Here is a 15,872-nt window from a genome sequence, read left to right on the forward strand (position 1 = left end):
TAGCCCTTCAACAGATCTACTGAATCAGAGACTCTGGGGGTGTGACCCAGAAGTTTTAGCTAGCCCTCCAGGGGATTCTGGTGCACGCTAAGGTGAGACCACCAGCCTGGAGGCCTTAAGGTCCCAGCAGGGAAGTCCTGAGGAATACTGCTTCAGAAAGAAATCTACAAGAAGCCTAAGAAGCAGCATGAAGAATGGCATGAAGGGGAAGGGACCAGAGAAAAATCTAGTCATGTGGGCCTGGGTGACAGCAGTGGCAAGCGGGAATGGGGAGAAAGAAGGGTGACACTAGAAGTAGTAAGGGTTAACGAAAGGGATCTGGCCAGTAAGTGCTTTAAAGAAGGAGGTCTAAAAATAGCAGTCCCATTTAATCAAAAATAGAAGACTGGGCATGGGGGCCAGGTTTGAGAAGAGAGTCACTTTGGCTTTGGAAATATGGAGACCAAATCCTTTTCAAGATAGTAGGTTAACCTCCCAAATTCCTATTTTGAGAATTGCTGCTCTAGAGTAAAATTTTATGAGAAACTTTTTGGCTAAGTAATTCTTTGGTGAAGGTTCATTTTTTTTGGTGGTATATAATCCTCAGAACTTTGAGAAACATGGAAGTAAAGCAGCCAAATCCAAGTTAAAGAAGTTAATGACATCCCAAATAGCCATCATCTTGACAAGTAACTTGAAGACAAGACAGTTATGATGATTCTAATTGGCAATCACAATACTTAGCAAAGGTTTGAGGAAGAAGCCGTAAATGAGTCCTATGTCAAAAAGGCACACCATTTAAGGCATAGGTGAAACTGGGTAAAAGGTCACATTGTCACTCATTTGTTACACACTCTGTGATTTCAAGAGAGGAGTCTGAATAAAAGGGGCGCGGGGGCCACTAAGCAAGATCTGTGCTTTGAAATTTGTTGCCCTATGAAATGATCACCCGTTCCCCTGAAGAATCATCATTTTTGATGTGCGTATGTACTATCATTCTTCTTGAACAAAAATGCTATTTGTAAACACTGGGTGTTTTATCACTGGATGATTTATACCTACAAAGCAGAGGGACTGTACCGAGTGTTGGAAAGCACAGCTATACCAACAGAGCTCAAATGTCTGTATGTGCTACAAACCCAAGCCACTTCAAAAGGAGGGCATTTCATTACTGGGTCATGCAAGTACATGTCGCTATTTCTAGGAACATCTACTTAAATGAAAAAAATAATACTTCTGGATTTCTGATATAAGCTACAGATTGAGGGTAGAGGCCAGGGTTTCAATTGTCCTCAAGAAATAGGGAGAGCTAAGCAGACAATTCTAATGAAATGTGCAGGAAATCACTCTGTAAGACTGAGTGTCAGGCCACCTGGGTGGCTCAGTGGTTGAGCATCTGACTGCCTTCGGCTCAGGGCATGATCCCAGGGTCCTGGGATTGATTTCCGCATCGGGCTCCCCTCAGGAAGCCTGCTTCTCTCTCTGTCTGTGTCTCTGCCTCTCTCTCTCTCTCTCTCTCTCTGTCTCTCATGAATAAATAAAATCTTAAGAAAAAAAAGATTGAGTGTCAAGAAAGATTATGCTATACACTTCTTTAATGTGGTTTTAGTTTTTCCAATTTAAAAAAAAATAGAAAATGGTGACACTATGGTCAAATCGGTGGTCATGAGTACGTTTTGCAACATCTACATAAGCCAATATTCCTCTTTTAGAAATTTAAATTAAATTAATTAACATATAACGTATTATTGGTTTCAGAGGTAGAAGCCAGAGGTTAATCAGTCTTATATAACACCCAGTGCTCACTACATCATCCAGTTACCCTGTCCCCTCACCCCCACCTCCCCTCCAACGACCCTGTTTGTTTCCTATGATTAAGAGTCTCTTATGGTGTGTCTCTCTCTGATTTCGTGTTTTATTTTTTCCTCCCTTCCTCTATGATCCTCTGTTTTGTTTCTTAAATTCCTCATATGATAATGGTCTTTCTCTGACTTACTCTGCTTAGCATAATACCCTCTAGTTTTATCCTTGTCATTGCAAATGACAAGATTTCATTTTTTGATGCTGAATAATATTCCAGTGTGTATAAATATGTAAGGGCTCTCTCTGTAATCTGGCTATTGTGGACATTACTGTATAAACATTGGAGTGCAGGTGCCCCTTCGGATCACAACCTTTGTATCTTTGGGGCAAACACCCAGTAGTGCAATTCCTGGGTTGTAGGGTAAGCTAACGGTCCTCCTGAGGTTGGACTTCCCACATGGACTGAATTAGGAAATAAAAGTTCAAGTTCTACTTGGGGCCAGTAAAGGCAGGACCACGGTGTACATGTGCATATCGGTGGTTCCCAAGAACAGAACTCTTGCCAATACAAATACAGGCCCTGGCTCCTGCTCTCTGAAAGTTCACTTTATGACACTTGACTTTATGAAAGATGCACATTAGTACCTATTTTCACTAACTGGAAGAAATCTGAAGAGGAGTTTTACGTTAATGAAAAAAACTGTTACTATATCAATGTAGTCTTTTGTAAAAGGGAAGTGGCATAACTTGAACTTTTGGAAAGTGGGGGAACACTCTTGCTTTGTCATCTAGGCTTTTGTAAACCTACTTTCAGACAGCAGAGAAAACCTGTATTTGGGGGGGAAAGGACTCCCAAAGGTGAGAGTCATTTTGTGCACTCTCACATTTAAATGCAAAGGGGAATCACATCCTTGAGGACTTCTGGGGGATGGAAATACCCAAGCTTTATAAACTGGTCTTGTCCATCTCAATCTAGAAAATGGGTGTCTACAGGCCACGAGAGAACTGTATGACTAGTAAGGAGGCTATTGAAGACGTGACTAGATTTTAATGTTAAATCCACCTCTAGGGGGAAAGTAGCACGTAGAACCACAGCCCTGAGCACAGGGTTTGTTGTTGGGTTTTGTTGGAGTTTTTATTTTTGGGCTGTCGCCAACATCTTCCATGTGAAATACTCTTCCCAGCACTTAGATTTCTCCACGCATCTTATTCTGCCCAAAACACCACCGTCTACTTCCCGGGCACAAAGCTGCTCTTCCATCCAGGGACCTCTTAGAGAGACTCTCTGGCCATCGATTCTCATCTCCAGCAACACTAGATCTTTGCTATACCGAACCGGGGCTTTTAAAGGCCAGCCAGTTGGCGACCTTCCCAACCGTCTTTCCTGAACGGTAACAACAGGACATCTAGAACTCACTTAGACTCCCCATGATAGGCTGAACTGTAAACGTCCCAGCATAACGGGGAACGCTCAGGATCAATGTTCATGCTCACCACTGAACTAGCTGACTTCCTGAGGTGCCCAGGAGTAAAGAAAGGGAAGAACCATCACGTCACAATCAGTGCTGGGTTCCGTCGCCAGAGTGCAGGAATGAGGGAAGCTAAGTGAGGATTTCCTGAGCACGGGCTACATGCCAGCCACTCCGCAGGTGAGATGACAACCCGAGGGGGAGGCTGTGGGGTGACATATCCACCCAGCTCCGTGGATATCTGGTATGGTAACAGGTTTCTCTGCGGATCACGAGCAGGTTCAAACTCACCCACACATCACTCATCTCCATCTTCAAGGAGCCAGACCCAGGTCACCGGTGGCAGGCTCAGTTTTTCGGTTCTCCAATACTTTCCCCTAGTCCTCAGAGGGGCTTCCATTGCACCCTTCATTCACTCTAAAGTTTCCTACTTCCTGAGCCTCCCCACTGCCATCCCAAGGGGAGGATGTGCTTACATCGGGGTGGGGGAGAGGCTGGCACAGTATTTAGAAACTATAGTTCTGTGCTGCTGAGCACATTTCAATGTCATCACCAGGGGAAATCGGCCAACCACAGAAGGGGAAATAGCACCCTCCCACCTCCGTGAGAGGGAAGAAAGTCTAGAGCCACAAAATCCAAAATCCCACAAACACACATTGTTCCAGCAAAACAAAACTGCCCATAGCATCTCTACATGCCTGCCATTTAGAATATGTGAGTTATTCTGCTCCACTTTTGACTATTCTAAAGGGAACCAGTGTCTATTCTCACCCATGGCTGGCCTTCTAGACATGAATGTAAGTAGGGATTTTTGTCGAGAGGCTCAGAAAGTTTATATTTGTCATTTTTCATTTGGCCTGAGTTGACCTTGCTTGTGGGGAGGCTATTTTTAAACTTAAATAAATACTCCAGCACACACTTCTGCTTGATGAAGCCTCTAGGAGGTAGCGTCCTTTGTACAAAATCAAATTGTTTTTTCAGACCTGTGTTAACCTTGTTCCTAGTTAGTGAACTTATTAAGCTTTTACTGCGTGGTTAAATGGAAGCCAGAAATAAATTTTTCTAAAACAATCACCTGTCTTTCTTTGAATTCCTAAAGGCAGCCTGTGGGCTGGCCTTGGCACAAAGATCAGAAACTCTGCCTTCAGTTCTCTGTAATGCCTGCCCTTTACTTTGCAGCCTACTCACCTACCCACCGCTGCCCCGTGACCAGAACTGATACTGCTACTGCCTCATTCAAATCACTGGTCGCTTTCAATTAATAGGTGAGACTTTTTAGCCATTTAACTCAGTTAAGCTTCCTACAATGTGAGTCTAGTTAAGAGAAAGTAATTAGCAAGGTTTTTCATACCTTTTTTAAAAAAAAGATTTAATTTATTTATTCATGAGAGACACAGAGAGAGAGAGACAGACAGACAGACAGACACAGAGACACAGGCAGAGGGAGAAGCAGGCTCCATGCAGGGAACCTGATGTGGGACTTGATCCAGGGTCTCCAGGATCATGTCCTGGGCCAAAGGCAGGTGCTAAACCACTGAGCTCCCCAGGGATCCCCCCCCTTTTTTTTTCATACTATGTTATTAAGAAGCCTCTTGTGTCTTAGCAGGGGTGCTAAAGTTACCCCAAAGGTATGAAAATGCCGCTGTTCGCACACTCCCAGAATAATACATCTAAACAGGAACACCCTTCCAAATACATTTTCTCCATCCACTGCCCCAACTGCCAGGACCGCTTGCTGAGAATGCCCTCAGATGCCATACGCTTCAGAAACACATGTTTGAAAGCGCTCTAAGCACCACAGCAGCCAAGTTGCTTGGGATAAGATTAAAAAGGCAAATCTTGGGCAGCCCCAGTGGCCCAGCGGTTTAATACCACCTTCAGCCCAGGATGTGATCCTGGAGACCCAGGATCGAGTCCCACGTCGGGTTCCCTGCATGGAGCCTGCTTCTCCCTCCGCCTGTGTCTCTGCCTCTCTCTCTCTCTCTCTCTCTGTGTCTCTCATGAATAAATAAATGAAATCTTTGGGGAAAAAGAAAGGCAAATCTTTGCATATATCTTTGACCACATGCACAATTAATTTGCAGTTAGACCAGGGAAGCCCAAGCAGTGGGCAATATTGACTGGAAACGTGTGATTACAGATGGCAAGTAAATGAAGGTTAATGCTCCAAAACAAGGATTTGCAAAAGTATTACTGACAGGTATGAAGCTGACGGATCAAACCAGAAGATTCCCTGGAAGTCCCACACGTACTTCTGGTGGACCATTCCGAGTCTTCCCAAGGATGAAAACTTGTTTTTATTTATGTCTATATTTACGAGTGACTGCAGAAACAACGAGACAGCAGCTAATACCCTTCCTCTTTATGCTCCCCTGCTACCTCCCACCGGGTTCAAGTTGGGGAGTCTAACACCTCCTCTTACAGGTGCTCTGCCACAGACTGCCAGGCTGGTGGCAGCGGTTCCACCACCTGAGCGCACCTGCCCTTCCCAGGCAATGTCTCCTGCTGCTCTGCCCCGGCAGCTCCCTGCACCCATGCCTCACAGCGCTGGGGGTGGGGGGGTGCCATTGCCCAGCTGGACATGAGCACCCCCACACGGAGCCAGCCCCAGCTGCTCTTGTCCAGCACATCACCTCGCTTCGCCTTCTGGTTTTCCTCGCTTTACTGGGATGCAATTGACAAGGCCCCCGCAGCGCTCGAGGTGACCCCACGTGCGCCTGGACCGTGGGAAGGTTCTCCCCATGGAGTAGCTCATCGCCCCACAGAGTCGCATTTTTTTTTTTTCTTTCTCCGTGAAAACCCTTCAATCCTACTCTCTTGACAAATCTCAACCGGACGATGCAGGGCTCCCAACCACGGCTGCGACGCTCTAGGTGGATCCTCAGACTTCGCTCCTCTGACAGCTGAACGTTTGTGCCCTTTTTGCCCTATTCCCCCACCTGCAGCCGCGGGCAACCACCCTTCTCACTGCTTCTCCGAGTCAACCTCTCTTTGTCATCGTCACTCTGTGTTGCCAATGTCATTACCCCAGAGGCAGGCAGGCTGTGAGTCCAATGTGAGTCTTCGTCGAAACTTAAAACCAGGCCATTTATTGAGCATTGCTTCCACAGGCCGGGTATGTTACATTCAGTTTGCTCCTTTCCGAGTTCTTTTTTTTTTTTAATATTTTATTTATTTATTCATGACAGACACAGAGAAACAGGCCGAGACAGGCAGAGGGAGAAGCAGGCTCCCCGCTGAGCCGGGAGCCCGCTATAGGACTCGATCCCAGGAATCCTGGGATCATGACCTGAGCGGAAGGCAGACACTCAACCACTGAGCCACCCATGTGCCCCTCCTTTCAGAGTTCTTAAGGGAGAAGGAACCAGAGATCTTGCTTTAGGGCATGAGAACAAGTTGCTCACATTGCTCTTAGTTTAAGGACAATCCTTGCCCTCTCCCAGGGAAAGAAGGAGTCCTTGGCTGCACTGCCCGCCTGCCCATAAGCTGCATGAGGGCAGCAGCCTCTCCTTCCCGGGGATTGTGCACACATTACTCGGCCGATGCTCAAGTGCTTCTGAATGGATGCCTGTCAGATAACTGCTCCGTGCCACAGAACATTAAATCCAGAACGCCACATCCTCCATATTAGACCTTCTGGGGTACAGGACTAAACTGCTAAGGCCAGCTGCTAACCTTATATACCCCACCATGTGGATGTGTCAACTCAACCTTTCACGCCAAAGGGCCAGCCAGCCAACATTCGCCTCAATGTCATTAGATCATTTGCCGTGGAACGCATCCAATTTAGGGAGGCAAGATAAGGGAGACCCATAGAACTGGTTCTGCATCTTGAAAGATATGAACCCACACTAGAGCCAAGGAGTAATAACTAACAAGTTTAAACAGTGAATATGTCATAGACTAATTAGTTGCCAGAGGTAAATTTGAAACTAAGTTCTGATATTCTTCAAATAAAGTCTTAAAAAGGCTATGGACTTACTGGTATAAAAAAGTTTTTGGGGGCTCCCGGATGGCTGAGTCGATTAAGCGTCTGCCTTCAGCTCAGGTCATGATCCCGGGGTCCTGGGATCGAGCCCCACATCGGGCTCCCTGCTCAGGGGAGAACCTGCTTCTACCTCTCCCTCTGCCCCTCCCCCTGCTGGTGCTCTCTTACATGAATAAATAAAATCTTTCAAAAAGAAAAAAAAAGGTTTTTGCATCCTACAATTTACTCCTTCTCTAATATTTAAAAACAAAGCAAGTAACTTGGGTTATCATTTAAGTACGTTATAATCTGACAGCGGCTATCCAAAATCCATCTTTTGACAAGTAAGCCATCTCAAGGCCTAGACGACATCTCTCACCAGTTGGAAGGATTCCCATATTCCTTTTACGACCTCCTGCAGCAGTTATAATGATTCTCATTTACACTTCGGAAGAGTCTGTTGGCTCAATCTCTTAAACTCTGGTAGGTGGGCCTATGACCCAATCACACCGAGTTTTGCCCTGACCCCATTTATGTCTAAGCTGGTACAGGAGTAGAGGAGGAGGGGAGGCAGAAGCTCACCAGAAATCCACTTTTGCTGCTGTGGCCCAGGCTGTGACAGCTCCAGGCTCCCAGCTCCCGGCCCAGGCCTCACTCCCACCCCATCCTTGACAGTGTCTGCCCCCACACCCAACCTGTGTGCAGAACCTCAGGCTCTCTTCTACCACCTGTTCCTTTTCTTCCTTCAATTCCGTCACTACCTTCAGATCCATCTGCCTGTAATCCCCATTTGCAGAAGAAGCTGCTCCTGGGTTCAAAGGTCTAGCCACCAACTCTTCAGATTAATCTAGATAGAACCAAACTTTCCTTATTATCTTTATTCATCCTCCTCTGGCCCCTGAAGAGCCCCAGTTATAATATGTAACTTTCAACTCCTGTTAATGACAGCAGTGTAACAGACTTCTAGGTATTCCACTAACAATATGGGGATCCCTGGGTGGCTCAGTTTTTTAGCGCCCACCTTCGGCCTGGGGAATGATCCTGGAGTCCTGGGATGGAGTCCCAGGTCGGGCTCCCTGCGTGGAGCCTGCTTCTCCCTCTGCCTGTGTCTCTGCCTCTCTGTGTCTCTCATGCATAAATAAATAAAATCTTTAAAAAAAACAATACGATATAATTTTGCCTCTTTGGATTCAGCTGTTTTCTTGTGTATAAAACATCAGGCCTTAACAGAAGAAGAAAACTAACATTTACTGGACACTTAGTATGGGCCAAGCGGATACTCTGCAAATATCTATGCACTCCTCTTTTTTCTTTTTTTTTTTAAGATTTTATTTATTTATTTATGAGAGACACAGAGAGAGGCAGAGACACAGGCAGAGGGAGAAGCATGCTCCCTGCGGGGAGCCTGATGCGGGACTTGATCCCGGGTCTCCAGGATCATGCCCTGAGCCGAAGGTAGAGGCTCAACCACTGAGCCACCCAGGTGTCCCCTCAATGCAGTACTCTCAACATCCCCAAGAGGGAGGGAAGATACTGTCACTCCTGTTTTCCAGGAATCTCAAGGTCAGAAAGTCAAGGGCACTTGCCCAAAGCTGCCTGGTCTAAGCAGAGGAGCCAGGTCCAGCCTCTGCCTCTTTGGGCCCTTCTGGCTCCATCACGCTCTCCTCTGTCCCTGGGCCGCAAGGTGATCTGGGCCCTCACCAGTCGCGAAGGGCTTAGGTCACTGTGGTGAAGGCCGTCTTCTTCAGGGGGACACAGGGATCTAACCTCAGCCAACAGGCAGAGGCAAACAAACCTGGAAATGCACACATCACTTACGAAAGTGATTAAAGGCCACACGGATACAGAAAAACTCACTTCTATCCACAGCTCAGAGTTGTGGAGCAGGGGCAGAAAAATTCTGTGGCAGCTGGAAGTTCCTCCCTGACACATAGGAAAGGCAGCCTCTGGGTCCCGCTGCTGCAGGCGGGTGTCAGCTGCAACCATGGATGCAGGGGCAGAGCCCTCTAAACAGAGTGCAGGTCAAACCAAGCTTGAAAGTTAAGAAAGGCTTGTAGGATTCTGTTCCAAACTCCAGCTTTTCTGTCCCGTTACCAGCCTATGTCCTCACCACCTTTCCTACATGGGGCTATAGCACGAGCTATAGATCTCATTTATGCATTTGAGAGAGAGAGAGAGAGAGAGAGAGAGAGAATACAAGCAAGGGGAGCAGCAGGCAGAGGGAGAGGAAGAAGCAGGTTCCTCACTGAGCAGGGAACCTGATGCAGAACTCGATTCCAAGACCCTGAGATCATGACCTAAGCCAAAGGCAGACACTAAACCGACTGAGCCACCTAGGTGCCCCTATCACCCTGACTTTTAAAAAGAAATGTTAGAAGCTGTAACTTCTCAAGAACCTCTGTGCTGCTGCTTAAAGAAGGTGTAGCTTGGGATCAGGCGGTGTGGATAGAGATGAGATGCAGCAAAACCAAAAAGGGCAGATTCCTGTCATTTTAATACCGTGTAAGGTTTATGGGAAGAGGAGGGTAAAAATATGAATGTGAAATGGGGGCAGGAGGCGTAAGATCAGGGTGTGGACTGGCAAATGGTGCTTACTTGTTGTCAAAGTAGGAACAAAACAACAATATTTTATCCTGGCAACCCATTCCTGCCACCATGCCAGATATACAGGCGCTTCATGAATACTTAATGAAGTGAATTAAGTGCTTCTTTCTGCCACAGAAGTCTGTATGACCATGCTAGCTATAGAAAAGCATCTATAGTTACTGAGCATTGGAATTCAAAGCTAGTCTTAAATTCACTATTTTAAGGGCTTTTTTAGAAATGCAAAGCAAATTTTCTATCTCATTCCTAAGACCTACAAGTTCTGAAAATCAGAGCTAAATCTATTTCTATAAGCAAAGAGAAAAATCAGGAAGCCTCTCTACAAGGCAGTGGAATTACAGATTTTAATCTTCTTTTGGCTTAGCAGTAATTGTAAACTGTTCTACAGAGGACATGAAAGCTTATTTTTAATAAGTCTCACAATGACTTTATGCTGAGCTGGAACTTAAAAAGCACACTGTGAGTGCCTCCACAATTTCTCATACAATACGAATTAGGCATTTACAGTTACTGCTGAATTATAAATATCTTACATCTGCACTTGCCAAGTACTCTTTTCATGGTGATGGCAATGCTACTATGAGACATTGGGTCCTCCCCCAGAAGAAAAGGAATGTCAAATCTATTAGAAAAACTGAATTCCACTCCTTCTTGGTTTGTGACCAGCTTAGGTGAAATATTAACTCACATTTACCTCATAAATAAGGTGCAAAGCCAACTTTTCTTGGCAATAATTCAGTCATTTTATTTTTACATTTTGGCATGAATTAGACTGACATACCTTCTATATGTTTTAAGCGTTTCAAATTTATGAATTCAAAAAAAAATTCATGAATTCAAGCAACTGCCTAAAAGAAAGCAAAGAACTAAAACCCTATAAATAACAAAAAGGTACTCAACAGGCCAGGGCTTTGACTGGAAGGGCACCTCTCCTCCTTGTGGCCATCAGCCTGGCAAGCAGGGCAGGATGGGGAAGAAGAAATAGTCTTTACATATGTTGAAAGTCATAATGCTGAAAATCAATTCTGACTTGGGTAGACTAAAGAAAGAAACTACAAGGCAGAGAGGAGGCGAAGAGTCAGAGCACCAGTGAGAACGTGGCTTCTTCACCGTTTCAACGCCCTACGTTTTGTACTGGAGATTCAAAAGGGAAGGAAGGCAGAGCAGAAACATTAGGAAAGAATCTTCCTGAAAGGGTCCTTAGCTTTCCCTGTGCCATCCCACCTATGAAGCCCTAATTAAAGAACACACACTCTGGTTTCATTTTCATGACGATGAGAGCATGGCCTGTAGTTTGCCCAAGTTACGTTCCAACCACAATCCTCAACAGCTCAACCTCCTGAATGCCCTTGCTTTTGTTCATGTTCTACCTGAAATTCTGTGGCCATGTTATTCTGGCAAGTTCCTAGCCTCGCCTTTTCCAGGTGAAATCTCAAAGAGTCCCTTCCCAAAGCTGGGGGATATGTTCTAAGTATCAGATATAAGATACAACACAGATGAAACCCTTCGTTCTGGAACATTTGTTCGATAGCTCTCTTCTCTGCTGGAACATAAGCCTTGCTCCAGGGAGCAGAAACTCTGTGCCTGTCCTTTCCTGCCCACAGAATCCTCCGGCTTCCTGGAGCGCCTAGCATAGGGTAGAAGCCTCTGTGTGACCATAGGGAGATACCCAACCAACATGACTTCCGTGGTCCCTCCGCTCTCTATTCTGACCCCTACCCTCCATTTATTACCCTATTGACAAACTTCGGTTTGTTGAGCACATTCTGGCTTACAAAGTGCCCTTGCAAGCAAATATTTGATGGTGGCTGATCTGGATCAATATAGCATTCAGCTGGCAATCTGGAACACAAAGAAAACGCACGTGGCAGGCAGTCCAGCCCGTCTACTTACCGCCACCTCCACAGACTGCATGGAGAGGTCGCATGGTGGCTTCAAGGCTCTGGGTCTCGTGGCGTACCAGAAGGTGGTGATGGCTGCGAAAGCTCCAAAGCCCATGAGCGTGTTGGTCGGCAGAGTGCGAACGTACTGTCGGAAGTCAGCCAGCTCTGGCATTCGAAAATACCGGAACAGCTCGTGGGCTTGCATTGTCCTGTGTTGGTGGTTCCCTAAGCTGAATTCTGTCAAAAGAGAAAAACGTCACATTCATTCCAGGAAGGCAAGCCTAGTCTCCAGAACTCCCAAAGGCTAACCATCCAACTCGATGCCTGGCTGAGCCATCAAAGCGTTAAAAACCACAGTTTAATGGTCCAGCTCTTTCTTTGGCGGTCAAATGTCATTTCTCTAAAAACACTTTAGACATTCATTTTACTTCTGTCATTTTGCATGAAGTTTCCACTCCCCACATTTAAAAAGATTTTTACTGGGATCCCTGGGTGGCGCAGCGGTTTAGCGCCTGCCTTTGGCCCAGGGCGCGATCCTGGAGACCCGGGATCGAATCCCACGTCGGGCTCCCGGTGCATGGAGCCTGCTTCTCCCTCTGCCTATGTCTCTGCCTCTCTCTTTCTCTCTCTCTGTGTGACTATCATAAATAAATAAAAATTAAAAAAAAAAAGATTTTTACTCACGAAGAAGTCCTGCCACAACATGCTCAGGTGACATCAGTTACCACCTTCTTCCCTGATACACTCAACTCTCTATCAGGGCTAATGAGAAGAAAGGAAAGGAGGCACAAATCAGCCCACACCACCTAACGGCTGTCCACTCCCACTTCTGACACATCTCAGAACTAGCTCCCAATGGGTGAAAGAGACCAACCTAAATTTCAATGTGTCTCTTGCTTTCCCCAGGCTCTTTGTGCACCAAAAGCATCAACACAAGTGCAGGGGGACTGTAGTTTGCTATTCTGATCAAATCATTTCCTTTACATTCCTCAAGATGGTATGGCTAAAATAGAAAAAAAAAAAAGGGTACACATAAACTTTAAACCAACCACCAAATAACTAGAGAGAGGTTGCAGCATAGTATTTGAGAAAAGGCATAGAATGGTATTTAAGATCCCAGATTCTAGAGCCAAATCTTATCTTCCCAGCTTATTAGCTGTAGGATTTGGGACACATTACTTCACCTCCTGTGCCTTATTTCCCTAAGTGTAAATGGAGGCTGAAAATAGTACCTATCTCGTAGGACTTTTATAATGACTAAATGATTTACACCGAGAGCTTAGAAACTGCTCAATAAATGCCGGGCACCCTTATTATTTCATCTACCAAGACTTTGTAATTAGTCCTGTGTGCAGAACAGTAAGGTACAGAGCTAATTTAAAAAAAAAAAAAAAAAAAAAAAAACCCACAATGCCTGACTACAGAGTTTACAAACAAAACTGAGAAGCTAAAACACACAGAAGAAAATGTGATGAACAACCTACTGTATATAAAAGCCTCAATGTGGAAGTTATAGACAATTTCTATATATATCAGCATAAAAAAGTGTGCAGTACAGATAATAAAATAAGAATGATTCTAATGAGAAGATGATTGATAAATAAGTGCTATAAAGAATGTTGGGCAGTAAAGGGAAGAACATGCTCTGAAATGCTTTTCTCAAAAACTGCCTGCCAATCCACCAAGTGCTAACATTTTAGCTGTAATTCAGAAGGTACTTATGAGCTACTTATCCTGTGTTCTTTTAAATATCTAAGTCACAAAGCTGAAAATAAGCTTTTTTCAAATATAGAAATCTTTACATTTTAATATACACTATTTAAAAATTTTTTTTAATGGAGTAGCAGAGTATCCATTGTTTTCACTGGCCATCAAGACTGCACTGTATTTGCTCAGCTCATGCAATCTTGTGCTACAACAGCTCTGTGTACACATGCGCACACACACACACACGTGCACACATGCAGGACATTTCCAGGTTTTACATAACAATTAAGGAACTGACAAGCAAGATTTCTTCAGGTCATAATTCTGGAGTGAAAGCTCCAGTACTTACAAAACCACTCGCCATCTGCCACCAAGAGCTGACTGCTAGGTGACACACCACTGCCGAACAGAAGAGGTGGCGAGGGTGGGGGTGGGGCGGAGGCTGGAGGAGCTCAGCTGCTTACCCGACCTGCCAAGGTCTCTCAGGGCATTAGTCACATGCCGACTCCTGTGCTGCTGCCCACTGGGCTAAAGGTAACTAGCAGGCAAAATTCATACTTGACTTCCCAGGAGAAGAGAGGGTGGAGGATGGGCCAATGAGCAGCTGGGAGCAGAGTCACCCCACTGCTCCACCCATGGGCAGGGACAGGCTTCAGTGTCACTGCCAGGCCAGATCTGAAAACAGACACTGTTTTCTTTCTGCTTGGCATCCCAATAAGAAGAGACAATGGACATACTTTTAAAAACCAGCGAAATAAATGATCAGATGTTGGGTGGTTATGTCGAACCAACATGAGACAGACCAAGAAAGAAACAGATTGTCCATAGTATACTCACAGCAGATTTATTCTAGATGACCGCATAGGAATTGAACTACTCTAGTCAGTGAACATATGAGAGCACGCAGTGTGGGCAAGGCCCTGTGCCAGCCGCTGGGAGGACAGTGCTGATGACCTGGTCCAGGTTCTCAATGGGCTAACCAGCTGGGGGGCGGGAGGGAAGGCACAAAACTAAGCAAGCAATGTCTGCAAGAAGTGACAAGTGTTACGAGCAGTGGGACTCGGGGACGAGGCAAGGCCTCTGTGAGGAAGGCATGCATATACAGAGACTGTAAGGATAAGCAGACAAATCAAGTCCAGTCCTGTTGGCACCGAGGGGTCAGGTTTCATAAACAGTATTGACACCCTACAAACAAGCAGCAACCTGATGTGTACAATGTGTAAACCTGCCTTCTCTTCAAATCACCCCACCTTCTGGCCATCTTCATACCCACTGCACCCCAAATCTGAGGAAGACCTTCCCAACACACACACACACACACACACACACACACACCCCTCTGCCCTTGTCTCTTCTGTCCCAAAAGTCCCTGAGGTCATTTCTGTAAACCTAGATCACGTGAATTTGCGAGGTCTGTTCAACAGAATCCCATCCCTGTGTGAGAATTTTAAATAACTCCCCCATGAACAAATACCGTCATAAACTGGTGATTTTTCCCCTTATTTTAAGCATCACCAATAGCCAAGCTAAAGATAGCATTAGACTAAGAAAGACAAAAAGTCTATCTCCAAAGATAAGAAATAAACTAAGAAACTAAAAAAATTAAGAAAACTTGGAGAAAAGAAAAACTTCAAAAAATTACTGACTTAGTAGCACCCATGCAAGAACATTTAATCAGACGCTAATGTGTAATGCTAAGGGTTTAAATCCAGTTAAATTCTTATCTTTAGTGGGTAATGACAAGGTATAACAGTTTAATTCATGCCTCTCACTGGCAGCCAGGTGACAAGCTGCAAACCAACTTCACTGAACCAACTGGTTAATGTTGTACATAGGAAATACGATAATCCATCCAATAAAGAACTAAAACAAATCCTTCTTTTACTTTTTTTTTTAAATTTTTATTTATTTATGATAGTCACAGAGAGAGAGAGGCAGAGACACAGGCAGAGGGAGAAGCAGGCTCCATGCACCGGGAGCCTGACGTGGGATTTGATCCCGGGTCTCCAGGATCGCGCCCTGGGCCAAAGGCAGGCGCTAAACCGCTGCGCCACCCAGGGATCCCACAAATCCTTCTTTTAGATCCACATGAGGGACAACTCTCAAACATGAATGGAAAGCATTCTAAATCTTCTCTCTTCTATGAAACTGCTATTAAGGAAAAGGTTATTTGGGGTATGTAGAGATGGAGGCAGACTACATTCAAAGAAAATTGGCCACAATCAATAGCCTTTCGATGCTGCAGGTGAACATAAACACGCTTTGAAACAGGCCCCCAACAGGTCTCGAAGAAGAATCAAGACTGGTACTTGCCAACCAATGATTAAAACCCAGACAGATTTTAATTCTTATTCCAGTGGTATTCTAGTTGGAATATTTTTTAAATTTTTTCAAAAGCAAATTTCCACATCGTCCTCTCAGGAAGTTTAGAGGCTGGACAAATAACAATGCTGCTGTTTG

At 45.1% G+C, this 15,872-nt stretch overlaps 1 protein-coding gene across 8 annotated transcripts in view; it reads right to left on the reverse strand.

Annotated features, from left to right (window-relative positions):
• Nucleotides 1–15,872, reverse strand: part of ACSL1 (acyl-CoA synthetase long chain family member 1) — a 70,441-nt gene that overhangs the window by 36,019 nt on the left and 18,550 nt on the right. For 3 of the 8 annotated variants that reach the window (XM_077848712.1, XM_077848710.1, XM_077848704.1), the window contains exons 1-2: nucleotides 12,390–12,412; nucleotides 11,716–11,942 (exon numbers count right to left, since the gene is read on the reverse strand). In XM_077848712.1, coding sequence (XP_077704838.1) covers nucleotides 11,716–11,910 — 195 coding nt within the window. In that variant the 5' untranslated portion in view covers nucleotides 11,911–11,942; nucleotides 12,390–12,412. Of the gene's footprint in view, nucleotides 1–11,715; nucleotides 11,943–12,389; nucleotides 12,413–13,761; nucleotides 13,902–15,872 lie in introns of those variants that run through there. The other 5 variants (XM_077848705.1, XM_077848707.1, XM_077848708.1 and 2 more) reach the window with 4 other exon arrangements.

The sequence above is a fragment of the Canis aureus genome, chromosome 15, assembly GCF_053574225.1.
Source record: "Canis aureus isolate CA01 chromosome 15, VMU_Caureus_v.1.0, whole genome shotgun sequence".
Lineage (NCBI taxonomy): Eukaryota > Metazoa > Chordata > Mammalia > Carnivora > Canidae > Canis > Canis aureus.